Source organism: Dermacentor andersoni, chromosome 6, assembly GCF_023375885.2.
Source record: "Dermacentor andersoni chromosome 6, qqDerAnde1_hic_scaffold, whole genome shotgun sequence".
NCBI lineage: Eukaryota > Metazoa > Arthropoda > Arachnida > Ixodida > Ixodidae > Dermacentor > Dermacentor andersoni.
In genome coordinates, this window is record NC_092819.1 from 132,744,846 (window position 1) to 132,759,616 (window position 14,771).

Consider the following 14,771-nt stretch of genomic DNA (forward strand, 5'->3'; position numbering starts at 1 on the left):
CCTGGGGATGTACCTCTGATAGTAGCCGGCGACACCTAAGAACGACCGAATATCGGTCTTCGTGCGCGGTTGCGGGAAGTCTCGCACAGCGGCCACCTTTATTTCAGAGGGGTGGCGACGACCCCGTCCAATCACGTGACCGAGGTAGACAACCTCGGCCTGTGCTAACTGGCACTTGGGAGCCTTGACTGCCAAGCCCGCATCGCGCAGGCGGGTTAGCACTGCCCGCAAGTGGGCCATATGCTCAGGCCAGGATGCGGAGAATATCGCTATGTCGTCTAGATACGGTAAAGCGAATTCTTGCTGTCCCCGCAACACTTTATCCATGAGGCTTGAAAACAAGTATGGCGCGTTCTTCAAACCAAAAGTCAAAACTTTAGGACGGAACGTTCCCATTGGTGAAATGAACGCCGCATACCCACTAGCCTCTTCTGTAAGTGGAACCTGCCAATAACCCCTGACAAGATCTAGGGTGGAAATAAACTGAGCGCTACTAACTTTCTCAATGCGCTCCTCGATGTTAGGGATCGGATAAATTTGATCCTTAGTGATAGAATTAAGCCTGCGGTAGTCGACGCAAGGACGAGGTTCCTTGCCCGGTACCTCAACTAAAATCAAAGAGGAGGTATAATCACTCTCACCCGCCTCAATAACACCGAGCTGTAGCATTTTCTTTACCTCAGCCTCCATAATATCGCTCTGGCGGGGTGACACCCGGTACGCCTTGGATCGTACTGGCTCTGGGGAGGTAAGTTCTATGTCATGAGTAAGGACAGAAGTCCTACCAGGCCTCTCAGAGAACAGACCTTGAAACTCTTGCAAGAGCTGGTGTAGTTCGGTTTTCTGCTCAGGCGACAGCGATGCTTTACTGATTAAGTCACTAATGACTTGATCGGTGTCTTTCCTGTTTGTCACTGAGCCTAGTCCCGGAAGCTCGACCGGAAGCTCTTCGGGAACGTTTACCACCATGCACACCACTGCTTCCCGTTGTTTATAGGGTTTGAGCAGATTACAGTGGTAAACTTGCTGTGCTTTCCGCTTTCCTGGCAGACTCACCACGTAGTTAACGTCCGACAGTTTTTGAACAATCCCTGCTGGGCCCTCCCACTGCACGTCGAGTTTGTTCTTTAGCGACGTGCGCAATATCATGACCTCATCGCCCACCTCAAAACGACGGGCCCTGGCTGTCCGATCATAATAAACCTTGGCCCTCTGCTGTGCCTTTGTCATTGCTTCACCTGACAACTCCTGTGCCCTTCTTAAGCGTTCGAGGAGCCTAAGCACGTACTCCATCACGACTGGGTCGTCGCCCCTGCCTTCCCACGATTCTCGAAGCATGCGAAGCGGAGAACGCAGCGAGCGACCGTACACCAGCTCAGCTGGCGAAAACCCCGTAGCCGCATGCGGCGCGGTCCTTAACGCAAACATCACCCCAGGCAGACACAGCTCCCAGTCAGTTTGTTGTTCAAAACACAATGCTCTCAACACTCGCTTCATGACGGAGTGGAGCTTCTCAACGGAATTCGACTGTGGGTGGTACACTGAGTTGTGTAACAGCTTTACCCCGCACCTTTCGAGAAAGGCTGTCGTCAAAGCGCTCGCAATCACCGTGCCCTGATCTGACTGGATTTCCGCAGGAAAACCAACTCGCGCAAATATGGACAGTAGTGCATTGACTATCTCAACTGAGCTGAGTTCTTTAAGCGGCACTGCTTCAGGGAACTTTGTCGCTGGGCAGATCACAGTCAAAATGTGTCTGTACCCCGTGGCTGTTACCGGCAGAGGTCCCACTGTATCAATAACGAGCCGTCTAAAAGGCTCCGTAATGATAGGTACCAACTTCAACGGCGCCCTCGATTTGTCCCCTGGTTTGCCCACCCGCTGACAGGTGTCACATGTCCTCACAAAGTGGTCTGCGTCCCGAAAACACCCTGGCCAATAGTACTCTTGCAAGAGACGGTCCTTAGTTTTCTTAACTCCTAGGTGTCCGGACCACGAACCCCCATGCGACAAGCGCAACAGATCCTGACGGTAGCACTGAGGCACGATCAGCTGATCGAACTCCACTCCCCTGCGGTCTAGATACTTCCGGTACAGGACCCCACCTCTTTCCACAAAACGAGCATTTTTCTTGGCGATACCTTCCTTGACATTGCAGCGTATGTTTTGTAGGCTGCCATCCTTTTTTTGCTCGGCTGTCAAAGCCGACCGGCTGACTTTTAGCAACCTATTAAGTCCGTCTGACGTAGGCGCGATGAGCAAATCTGCAGATAGCTCTTCTAACTTTCCCTTATCGGGCATTTGCTCTCCGGTATCTGGTGCCTTCAACGCTACAGGCTCAATTTTATTCAGTTCGGACGTGCTCTGATTATCAGCTTGCTGCGCCTCTGACCCTTTCTCATTGTTCGACAACGTCGGCCCTGCGACTACCATCTTTGCAGCGAGCTCCCGAACCTTCGATCTGGTTAAGGCCTGAACGCTAGCCTCACCAAACAAAAGCCCCTTCTCGCGCAGGAGGTGATCGGACCTGTTCGAAAATAGGTACGGGTACTGGGGGGAGCAGCATAGATGACACTGCGGCCTCCGTCTCAAGCGCACCGAAAGGTCCTTCAATCAGCACTTTTGCTACGGGCAGACACACGCTATGAGCTTCTACGGCTTGCTTGATCCATGCGCACTCGCCCGTGAACATATCGGGTTCTACGTAAGAGGGGTGAAATACATCCCTTGTAGCTGCGGAATCGCGAAGCACTCGGCACTCTTTCCCGTTCACGAGGAGGTCTCGCATGTAAGGCTCGAGAAGCTTCATGTTCTCGTCAGTGCTGCATAATGACAAAAACACGACTTTTGTTTTTGTTTCTGGACACTGCGCCAAAAAGTGACCCGGCTTCTGGCACGTATAACACACGCGCGCTTGCCTCGTCTCGAACCGCTTTCTGCGTTCGGCTTCGGCTGCCGCCGTCTCCTTAGGTTCGGTCGGACTGCTTTCACTCGCATCCGCACTACGTGTGTCCCCCTTTGCTCTCATGGGCGTGAACTTCGGCCTCTCAAACTTGGAGCCAAATTCACCCTTTTGACCGTCCTTAGCTCCGCGAGCCCGACGCGTCACAAACTCCTCGGCTAGCTCGGCTGCTTTAGCCACCGTACTAACATCTGGCCTATCCAAGACCCAGTACCGCACGTTCTCAGGTAACCGACTATAGAACTGTTCCAGCCCGAAACACTGCAGAACTTTCTCGTGGTCACCAAACGCTTTCTCTTCTTTGAGCCACTCCTGCATGTTTGACATTAGCCTGTAGGCAAACTCTGTATATGACTCACTTCTGGCTTTCTCGTTTTCCCGAAACTTCCGACGGAACGCCTCCGCTGACAGCCTGTACTTTTTTAGCAGACTCGATTTCACTTTGTCGAAATCCTCTGCCTCCTCTCTCTTCAAGCGAGCGACTACGTCGGCCGCCTCGCCGGGTAACAAATTGAGCAAGCGCTGTGGCCACGTTTCCCGAGAGAACCCCTCCTTCTCGCACGTTCGCTCAAAGTTAACCAGGAACAAACCAATGTCCTCTCCAAGCTTAAACGGCCGCATCAGGTCAGTCATTTTGAACAATACTCGTTCTCCTGCACCGTGTGCCTGACTTCCATTAGGAGCGCGTTCCATCTCTATCTCGAGACGCTTCATTTCCAAAGCGTGTTGACGGTCGCGCTCTTTTTCTTTCTCTTGTTGCTCTCGCTCTTTCTGTTCTTTACGTTCGCGCTCATCTTTTTCTTTCTGTTCTTTACGTTCGCGCTCATCTTTGTCTTTCTGTTCTTTAAGTTCGCGCTCCTGTTTCTCTTTTTGCTCTTTTCGTTCGCGCTCCTGTCTTTTTGCCGTCTCCCTCTCCTCAATGGTCTCAAGGCATTCCGACAGCTCGTCATCCTCAGCTTCTAACTCAAGAATAGCCCTTAGCAGTTCTGGTTTTCTGAGTTTGTCTGAGACATCCAGACCCAACTCTCTTGTGAGCTCCAGCAATTTCGGTTTGCGCAACGACTTCAAATCCATGGCTGCCCTGAATGCTGCTTTCTCTACTGCCTACTATTGTCTTGCCGCAAACTAACCCGGCAGCAACGACAACCACAATTACCAGCTCTGTTTCTGACACTAACAAAAGCCTGGCAAAACTCAGAAGAAGAAAGTCCCGCACTCACCAAACCTCGCAGCCAAGAATTCAACGCAGTCGTTCCGCTGCAGGCAACCAGTCATCACAGAGGGCTCGTTGCACTGCTCCCGGATGTTCGTTGTGCTGCTCAGCATACAGTCAACCGCATATCTTCGCTGCTGGCTTCGTTGTCGCGATCTCACCGCTGGCAGACAGTTGTTGGAATCTCAGCGCTGACGCCCGTTGTTGCAATCGGACCGCTGGCACGAGTTGTTGCAACTGGGTCGCAAGCCCCAAGGGTAGCGTTGGCCTGGCGGCTTGGGGCACAACTGGAAGCATCCGAAGGTCCTGGCAAAGCATGAGTCGACTGCTAACAGAACAACTTGTTTATTCTAGCATCGCAAAAGAGCGGGCGGTCAGGTCGACCGAAGTGGAGAGACGGGAGAGCACGCTTCTCGACGGAAGAATTCGGAGCCTCTCTCGGCGTCCGGGGGGGAGCTGCTTTTATAGTCTCGGAGTCGAGGGGAAGAAGGAACGCCTCGTCAGACGCGCACGTGATGCGGGGCACGGACAGGCTGAGAGACACGTTGAGACAAGTGTAGTGACACATCCGCCGGGCCAGCGCCGGTCCGACCTCCTCGCTTCACACTTGGGGAGCTCCTCTCCCCGGCTGCCGCGCTTTGACAAGCGTGGGCACCAACATGCACACACACACACACGCACACTTGAAGACACGTGGCATTGAAACATGCCTGGACGCGCTTGGCGGGGAGGCGTATCGGCGGCGCTGAACGGGCCAAAATGTCCGCCGCTTTGAACGAAGCCCCGGCGTCCGTTGCATCCGCGCCGGCTATACCACGCGTCGTAGGCAAACGTAACAGGGTCAATGGGCCGTCCGTGGCCTGTGGGTATAGAATCAGGCTACTATGTCGAGGAAACCGTTTTCGAGGCCCACCATGTGACTAATTTTCGTCGCTGAGTGTGTGACCCTGAGTAGGAGCCAATCTCGTTAAAAAAGGGCTGCTGACCTTGTCAAGCCATAAAAAGGATCTTTGTTCGCGGTCCTCAACATTGTAGTGTTTAAATAAAGTGAATTGAATGGAATTGACTCTTCAATGAACCTCTTTCACACTAACTTGGGACACATGGTTGTTCAACTTGGGATGTGTCGCATGGTGTGCGCCGTACTTGAAACGTTTTCGACCCCAACATGGTCAGTGGGCATGAGGCTGTCTTAAATGACCTTATATGATGTCAACTTGGGTCCCTATAGGCATGTGCCATTGGTTTTGTGCAGCTCTTCAACGTCCAAAACGTAGGCTACTATTTTTCCGATGCTGAACGAAATCACATCCGTCCCATGAACATTTTTAATGGTCAGATTTTCTTCATGAATATTGGAAAAAATAAACCATTCGCGCTTACTGGAATGCGTTCCGTTTCTTCAATAAAGTATTGATGTCATTATCCGAAATGCGCGTTGATAATCTCACAGAAATTAACCTCTGGCATTACAGGAGAGGCATCACTCCTTTTAAAAGTGGCTCGGGTGACCCAGAAGGTTCACGTCTGCGGATACGCATAAGCTAGAATCGTATGACCTGGTTAATAAGGAAAACATTCTGCCACATCGGGTCCTTAATTACTTTGCACATAAAACGGCAGCCCCAAATAAAGACATGCATACTTACTAAAAATTCGGTCCCCTGAAAAATGCGTCTCACGTCCAAAGTGAAACATTACGGAGATCAAACGAATACGTTAAAATGCAAGTGTGGCGAAGTTTTTTTTTTAAATTTTTGTGATTGGGTTTATCAATGTTCGTGATTTCGTTGTTGACGCGCATTGCTTCGGAAAAGAGGGCCTGAACTGTCCGACGAATTAATTTGTTTCTCATTCTAAAGTCTTTATGTAGATGATTCCTTCGCATCTTGGTGCTGAAAGGAGAACACGCGAATCTCTACGTGGCCATCATGGTATAGCTAAGCTTGCTCGCTGTCTTCTTTGCACTTCTGTTTAGTCTGTGTTTGTGTTTAGCGGCATAATGTATGCGCGCCGCTTCAGCGAGACGAGTCTTCTTGGCCACCGCTTTATCGACCGTTGGAATAAGCTTACCTCCATTGGCACGCACGCTATTTAATGCTCTCTCGCAAGGCACGCATTTACGCAGTTCTTCTCAGTAATGACGCGACCTTCTTGGCGAGGGATAAGACCAAACATAAAAGAACAGGAGTACATTTAACGAACTTTCTTCCCGTTTCAGTTCTTGAGTTTCTAACTTCATACATTTCAGGCGTCATACTCATTGCCTTAGATTGGAACAATTATTCTGGGTGAGTGGCCGAGACTGAGGAGATACCTAATGGCACATCCGTCGTCGCACGTTCCCTGAGACCCAAGTTGTCTACTCGACAAGACAACACTCATTACCTACATAGGGGCTGAAGTTATCTATTGTACGCAACCACAACTATAACTAGCGAGAAAACGACGAAATCCAAGTCAAGGGGAAAAGTCATCGACAGTGTCGCCTCAATGAATTGTAAATGAGAAATATGCAAAAGCTACATCTATACTTTGAATTTACATTGTATGTTCAATTTATTGAGCCGACGCTTCAATACGTTTCCGTATTCAGACGTTCCCTGCGCCAAAAGATGATTTCATCGCTTATTACAAAGCGAGGAATGAGCACGGCCCCCTCTCAAGGGAAATTGCTCGATAGAGCACATGGTTAGACACGCCGTCTGTACGTAGCTGAAGGAAAGGATTACTGCGGTGTGCCAATATTCGAGGAACTCATGCATGGATAAGCACACCATCATAGAGGAAACTTAGGAATGTACATGTCACGTGTCTGTCACGTGGGGGCAAACTGTATTTCATCAATTGCTGTATTGGAGTTTGAGTTATTCTCTAATAAAAACAAGAGCCTCACACTAGATTTCGTTGCCAGCTTACCTTATGACAGGGGGTCACTGCTTTTGCCATCTATTTTTGGTTGCTAAAAGAACTTTTAGCTTCGGCAGCAACAAGAAATTTTCAATCTTATAAGTGAAATTTCTCTATATATATTCACTTAATTTGAGCCCTTAATATCTGCAAATTTTGCTAAGTTACTGCTGAGCATGACCTAATTGTTAAAATCTCAACGTTCTCCTTTGGAGTGTCGCCGTTGCGGTATGACAGAATTTATTTTTTATACGTTTGACAATCTCTTCACCTGCGCACGGTGCTCTCTGATATTTGAGAGTAATATATTTCGCAGTAGCCAGACGTGTAAGTAAATGTTCCTTGAGAATTTTCGTGATCGTCTGAAACATAATAGGTTTGTTGATTTCAGACTTTTGAGTGACAACAAAGAAGTTATTATCGCGGGAAAATCGCGTGCTCGTGTGTTCATACCCCTCTGCGGAAAAGCACCAGAACTGAAGTGGTGAGTAAGCCTCTTGGGTAACTTGATTCTCAGCTAATTCTCACCTGCTGTGTAGAAAAGGTGGCCTCCTGAAGAAACCTTTGAGTATGTTGGCATGTAATTGGACGATGTCTTGGAGATATACTATCTGGCGTGTCAAAATGTATTTGGCTGTCAGGAACAAATATTTATTTGTTTGGCTCGCTCTTGCTTAGCATTTTCATCATTTTTGTTTGTTTGAAAAGGGTGCGGGATTTTTTCATGGAAATTTTTCTTTGCAACGACAATGATAAATCGATTCATGCGCCCATCTTGAAATTTTCAATGAGAGAAAGCTTAGTAACTGCTAAAAGCAGAAATATAATAAGTGGTAAATTTTGCAAATGAAGGCTGTGGCTCTATTTGCTTCCACGTAGTACACGTTACCTATAGTAAAAAATTCGACACAATCTTTCTCGGAAAGCAATCATATATGGCTATAAATAAAGCTTTGAAGCTAAGAAATCGACAAACTCCTGAACAGCAAAAAATGCCGGGCTTGGTCTAAACTCAAGCGGTCATTCTTGTGGCATCATCTATATCATTTAGCCTAGTATTGTTTGTCTTGTTTGTCATTTTATCTTGATTCCGTTACAGGTTTTATGACCTGGGGCACACCGTCATTGGTGTGGAATTTGTGGAAGAGTGCGTGCGCAGCTTTTTCCCCGAGAATGGGCTGGAATTGGAAGAGACAACTTGTCCCATTATTAACTGCAAAATATTCAGGGTAGGCAATTTTTTTCAACGAATAAGCTTCACATACAGCATTTACGAAATTGCGAGAAACATGATCAGTTGACGTATTGAGTGGTGAACTGAAGCACACACTTTGTTGCCTCAGAATTCATTCCACATGAGCCAGCTTACAATGGAGTGCACCATGAGTCTAGTTACATATTTGATAAGCAAAATGCCAACGGTAAAGATAGAGTAGCTTTTTCTTTTCGAAATACAAAAAGTGGACATGGACTAGTCATATTGAGGCTCTCTGTTCGTATGAACTTTAATTATTTGCGGGAGAACATTACGCTTCTTATATATTTTTGCTCAGAGAAAGGCGTTTGAGAAAAGAAATGATAGGGGGAACGTCTGAAGAAACGCTATCATAGGGAGTACAGCAAGCAAGTATAATCCGGTTTACATACTTTAAAGCACTAATGCGTTGTTGCCACAACATTTGCCACCAGATTTCGAGGGTTTGATATTCCACATGGACAATACATACATTTGTAAATTGACGTCTACGAACGAAGCTGTTCACCAGTTATTGCAAGTGATATTAACGGGAGTCACTAATTTCCTTCTTGAGCTTGGGTTGAGCCTCTGTGTCTAAAAGCCAACGGTGCAGCCTTTTCCTTGCTACATTGTCAACTACCATCACTTACTGGAATTAATAATGGATGTCAATTAGTAAAACGTGTCATAACTGAACCATGTGGAATTGGCGGAGACGAGAGTCAATAAGTTCATACGTTTCTTGCCACATGCTGAATGCGTGGTGGAGGAGCTCTACTTACACCTTTCTTATTAACTGTATCACTTAGGCATGAAGTGACACAATGACACTTGCTTCTTTCGGCAGGAAGTGAATGCACAAGTCGGGAACTCGACAAGGAAGCGATGAGCAGGGACCCGCTTCTTTTTGTCGCGCGAGCGCAGTGGACACCTAACTCGAACTCAGCAGCAAACGTTAGACGGCGCTGCCTTACTCTGCAGGGCCCCGGTGGTGCCCTCTAGGCAAGGCTGCTCACCCCTGTACATAGGAAAGACAGGACGGTGTCATAAAACTTTAACAAAGTGTAATATGAGTGTGACAATGTAACCTGGCGATCACCTCGGTTTTCACTACCATGAATGCGGCAGCGCTTCTTTGATGATTGCGTGGTTCTGTTCAGGCCGAAAGATCAAATTAACCAACAGGCTATCAATCAGTGTGGTCAAAGCTGCGTAAGCACCCCTTCTATCGACCTGTAAAATAAAGGAACGGGCTCTTTAGAAAGCTCATTGTGACCTAATGATCAGGTTTGGCCCTACCATGTATGGTGTATAACAGCTTTTTTTTCCTCTAGGAATGGATTGTTGCAGTTAGCGCATTTGTTGTCACGTCTCTGGCCCGTTCCGATCACGGTAAATATGTTGCCCAAGAAATAAGGCAGATCATGTTACTTGATTAGTTATGTCGGAAAATTCGCATAAAATGGTTTCACGAAAGTTTTTGCACACATTACATAGACATGTCTCGAGCAGTCCTACTATACTGTGCTTCATGAGTTCGGCGACGCACTACTGCCGGCGGAGGTAATCATCAAACATAGGCATGACTTAATTTCGCACCACATGAAGGCGAAAGGGTTATTGTGTTTTTGCACTCCAATTGACTAAGTGAACGTTTAGTGCGGCTGTTAATTTCTATGTCTCTCCTCTTGCATATTTCTACCCCTATTTTTGGAAAAACACGTACAGGGGAGCATATCGGAAACTTGTTAAACTCTCTTCCTCTCCTCTTTGTCTGTCTCTGACTCGCATGACAAACATATTGTAAAGCTTAAAATATTGCGTAAATCACAGAAAATTAAATCACAATATTGTCGCGGCTGCAAAATTAAACAGTCAAAAACAAAAATAACTGCAATCGTACTTCACCAGAAGCATTGTCTGAGAGGAGACCATCACTTTGCCTGCAGGTTTACTTGGTTGTTAAAGTTTGCCCAACTGATGCTTGTGGAAGGATAGGGAAGAGTAACCCACAAGAAAATGACAAACAATTATGCATATTTACAACGTACGTAAGATTCAATAACCTGGTAGCATAACTATTGTCAACGCAAAACCTCTTCGGCACACTAAGGGAGTCAGCATTTTATGAATGATCCATGGTACAGTTACTAAATATGGCAGAAAAAATGGCTGACGCGAAAATTCGCGCCCTAACGTGAAGCAGCGCCTAAGCACTAAATAAGACCTTTATTGTCAAGTAAGGTTCAAGTGCGGTCTTCTACGAGCTTTTGCATGAACGTGTCCTTCCAGTAATGACACTTCAGTACTGAAGTCGCATATGATTATCATACTACAGAATCCACAACGTTTCCCATTGAAGAAAAAAAAAAGTGCGAACTTGTTTTGGCAATGCATCCAAAATACACGTGACCTGTTGTGAAAGGTAGTGCTTTTGTGGAAAATATTAGTGGTATTGATGTGCTTGCGTGTCACTGAGTTGATCAACGTAATTCGAATGGCCAGAGAAAGAGTACCATGCAGGATGACACAACCTTACACGTTTTCTTTTTCTTCTTTTTTGTGTAGACCGCAGATCATCGGCTGCAAGTGTTTATCTGCGACATTTTTGACTTTAAAAGGTAAATTACGCAGGGAATTTGTCGATAATCGCTGTTCTTCTTTAATGTACTGGGAGCGTTGGTGATATGTTTCTAAAGAAATGCAAAAATATATTGTTCTTACCATGTTGGTCCTCTCGTGGTTACTATAAAAATCCCATCGCTGTTTCACTAAAAAAATAAAGAAATTGCTTTTGAGTATTTGCCCTACAAGCAAAGGTTCGGCTATACTCTGAATTTTACTGCTATTTGAACACTAGTTCAAACACAGTAAACTATATTTATGTAGTTTGCCTGAAGGCGAAACAGTTATTGTGTGGACGAGTGTCCCCACGTACTGGTCACGCTCATGCTGTAATGCCATATGTGCCGCGCGTTGATGCCTTCAAATTTTCCTTTCTTGTGAAAACTATAGTCGATTGGAACAAACTTGACGCGGATGTATTTATTGAAACGCACACAACTGAATCATTTGAGCGTAAACTGTCATGTGTTTGCTGAACGCATTGTTTGTTTATTGCGGAACTGGTGTTACGTGCTTGTAGAAAATTCTTTTCCCCCACCCCTGTAACAGCCCGCAAGGGCTAACAGTATTGGAAATAATAATAATAATAATAATAATAATATTTATGTAGAAATTTAGGATGTAATATTATGGATAACTGATCTTTTCAAGGAAAGTAAAGAAGAAGTATATATTTTTATTAGACATTGTTCTATGCCCGGTAGTCAATTGCTGGCGTGGTTTCCTTTTTTTTCTGTGCGTAAAGACACACTCTTGGAGATAAACCACTGTGCGACTACATTCGAGGGTCCTCTTCTAGAAAACCAAAGCACTGTTGATGCCTATTTCCTTTTTCCTCACAATAACAATCAAAGGATACGTGCAATAATATCAGTGGCATTGATTTCACCGAATCTTAGTGGCTTTGTTAGCTGTGTACATTAGATAACATGGCAAATAATTTTTAATGTGTCGGCCGGTGTGGCAGGACATTTTCCGCGATTGTTGGCGTTGAACGTACGAATTTGTATTGGAAGTCTTAAAAATATGTAATAGCTTTTGACAAATGATTTCAAGAGAAATAGTGCGATATAATATTTTACCCATTAGCTGGCGCTCTTAGAATAATGCTACAGTAAATGAAAAAAGATATCTGTAGTGACACAGGACCTTGTTACGGTCGTTGCACGCACAAAAACAAAACACAATGATTAAGCGTTCTCTTGGTACTCGTGATCTCGAGTTACCAAAGGAATGGCGCGGCATTTGACGAACTGTGAACTGTGAGGATGATTTTCTTAGAACACCGCATCCAGTAAGTCTAAGAGCCCACAAAGGTCGATAGCTTTATGGGCACTTCATAATAATGACTTTGATTCTCCAACTAGGTCATTATGAACATTGGTGACGAATTTGAGTTTCTTGTGCAAAGTCAAGCATTTAGGTGTAGAAAGGCCTGATAAACCTGTAATAACAAAATTGTGATTAAAAACGTGCGTCAAAAAGGAAATCGTATACTCATATTTACAATGCAGCTATAATAACTGCAACAAGGAGTGAACACTACTATCGATGCCCAGAGCGTCCGATTTATTTAGGCCATATGTACAACTGACATATAAACAAACGGTACAGCAAATATAGAAGTAAACTTCGCGTCTTTACACTTTGCCCGAAGAAAACGAATAAAATATTAAGCTCGAGAATCATAATGCTGCAGCAGAGCCAGCTCACAATGGGAGCTCAGAAACTGTTTAGCGAAAGCGTGCTAGCGCTTGTTCATAACTTACGTCTAATTTCATTAATTTGTGCAAAATAGGGTATATTTATTTAGAAACACTAATTTCAGTGACAGAAGTATGGTTCTTTTCTGCTGACTGCTGAAATTTCTTACTTAACCGCCTAACACAAGCGTAGCCGCTTCACTAAATGAATGTAAACAGGGCAGAGGAAGAAGGAACTTTGCGTGCTTAGGCACTCCTTGATGTAACAGTGTAATAGATAACGTATTTAATTTTTTGACATGGGGAAAGTCTTTTCGCAATTTCTTTCCCGTTGCTTACGTAGGTCCGTGCTTTTAGTATCATTGACATGTACACATATCTTTTAGGTGGCACAAATACGTGTCACTGATGTTTGCCTGTGGGTACCTCGATGGCAGCTTACCCAAAATTTTCCCGTGTGACGTTTTGCCTTTCACGTTCTAATTATCGGCGTAAGGCGTTCTGGAAAGTCTGGTCGGAGCAAGATACGTCCACGATGCTGTGGAAAATCTTTATGAGGTTATTTCGATTCATTTACCCTAAAAGCTGAATCCCCTTTGTTAGTATTTTATTTTCGTCTTGAAGGGGCGGCGCAAGACGACGAAGACAGAAGGCAGGAACATCGTCATCTTGCGCCGCCCCTTAAAGAGGTTCAACCAGTACAAACTCGCCCACATGTCGATCCCTCTACAGAATACTTCATTTTCACTTTATTTAACTTAGAAGAGCAGTGCCTTTGAATTGGACGACAACGGATTACATCATTCTTAAGTTAGCTGCCGGAGGTTTCTAAAAAACTACTCCGCTACTTACATTATGGTCCTGCCGTGGAGAACTTGCACTACGCCGTGAAAGTAAAAAGAATGACTTTACGGAAGAGAAATGTTTGGTTTATTTATGATGGATGTAGAAAATTTCTCGGACTACTCCGACAACTCAAGCGAATTTCTGCCGAAGAAGGAAGGAAGGAAATCAACTTTATTCAGGCCCTGCCGGCGAAGATATATATTCTCAACGTAGAAATATTGGGAAAAAAACCTTGCCTTTGATAGTCCCCTCGACGGGTTTTCTGACACAGATATCCTAAATTTCTTACAGGTTACAGAAAGGCAATCATAAGTGAAAGCACTTCCAGAGCAATTTGATCAGTCCTTTGCTAAGCTAAATAGGTAAACACCCTCTATATTGTACAAAATACTCTGGTGAAGGACTGATCAACATATTTAACAAGATCGTTGAAAATCATTGCGAAATGTACTAAAGGTCACCTTGCTTACGCCGCCGAGTAAGGAAAGAAGACAGGACTCAACCTGAAAATCGGCATGTCCCATATACAGACACAAAAATGTATCTTTATCACCCTGTGTAGGATTCGGAAACATCAAGAAAAATAAAAGAAAGTGCTCCAGAGTTAATAGTTCTGGTTGGGCAGTCACTTGTGCAATTAAATAATGATTGAAACGGCAGATAAATAGTGGCTACGCAAATTCAACAAATCGAGCAAACGGTGAGACTGTCATGACCATTCTTCGAAAGAAGCAGGATGTAATACGTTTGTTTGTCGTTCAGTCTTTTGCATTTACCTTTTTTGCAGGGACTGTATTGAAGCTGTGGACATTGTTTGGGACAGATCTGGATTTACAGCCGTGAGACTGGAGGACCGTGCCAGGTAAAAATAAAGAAATTATTTTAATCGTATTCCTATGTGCGAAGAACAATGGTGCTATGCATAAACAAAGTACTTTGGAACATCTGCACAAGCTATTTGTTTGCAAGCAAGTCATATATAGAAGTGCAGATTTAGAACACAAACCATCTAATAAATACGCCAGATTCAACGGTAAATGCCTTTCTTGTAGTTATCCTTTTTCGTAGATTACCCAGTGCACGAACGTATTTTTGAGGATGTGCCAACAGGCAGTCAGCAACTCGCCTTAGAAGTCGCGGGCGTCCTTATATTTGGAATAACGGTGGTGTGAAAGAGTTGAATAAGGCCTTCTTTCGATTTAGGGTCATAAAATGAAGTGGCACCATATTAGCGCATATTTGTTTTTGGCAGTTTATCATTATTGTCTGAAAGTG

At 45.0% G+C, this 14,771-nt stretch overlaps 1 protein-coding gene across 1 annotated transcript in view; it reads left to right on the forward strand.

The window, feature by feature from the left end:
- LOC126523550 (thiopurine S-methyltransferase-like) overlaps nucleotides 1-14,771 on the forward strand; it is a 30,931-nt gene that overhangs the window by 5,126 nt on the left and 11,034 nt on the right. The window contains exons 2-5 of the mRNA XM_050172146.3: nucleotides 7,477-7,569; nucleotides 8,185-8,314; nucleotides 10,891-10,943; nucleotides 14,284-14,358. Of these exons, the coding sequence (XP_050028103.2) occupies nucleotides 7,477-7,569; nucleotides 8,185-8,314; nucleotides 10,891-10,943; nucleotides 14,284-14,358 (351 nt within the window). The remainder of the gene's footprint in view (nucleotides 1-7,476; nucleotides 7,570-8,184; nucleotides 8,315-10,890; nucleotides 10,944-14,283; nucleotides 14,359-14,771) is intronic.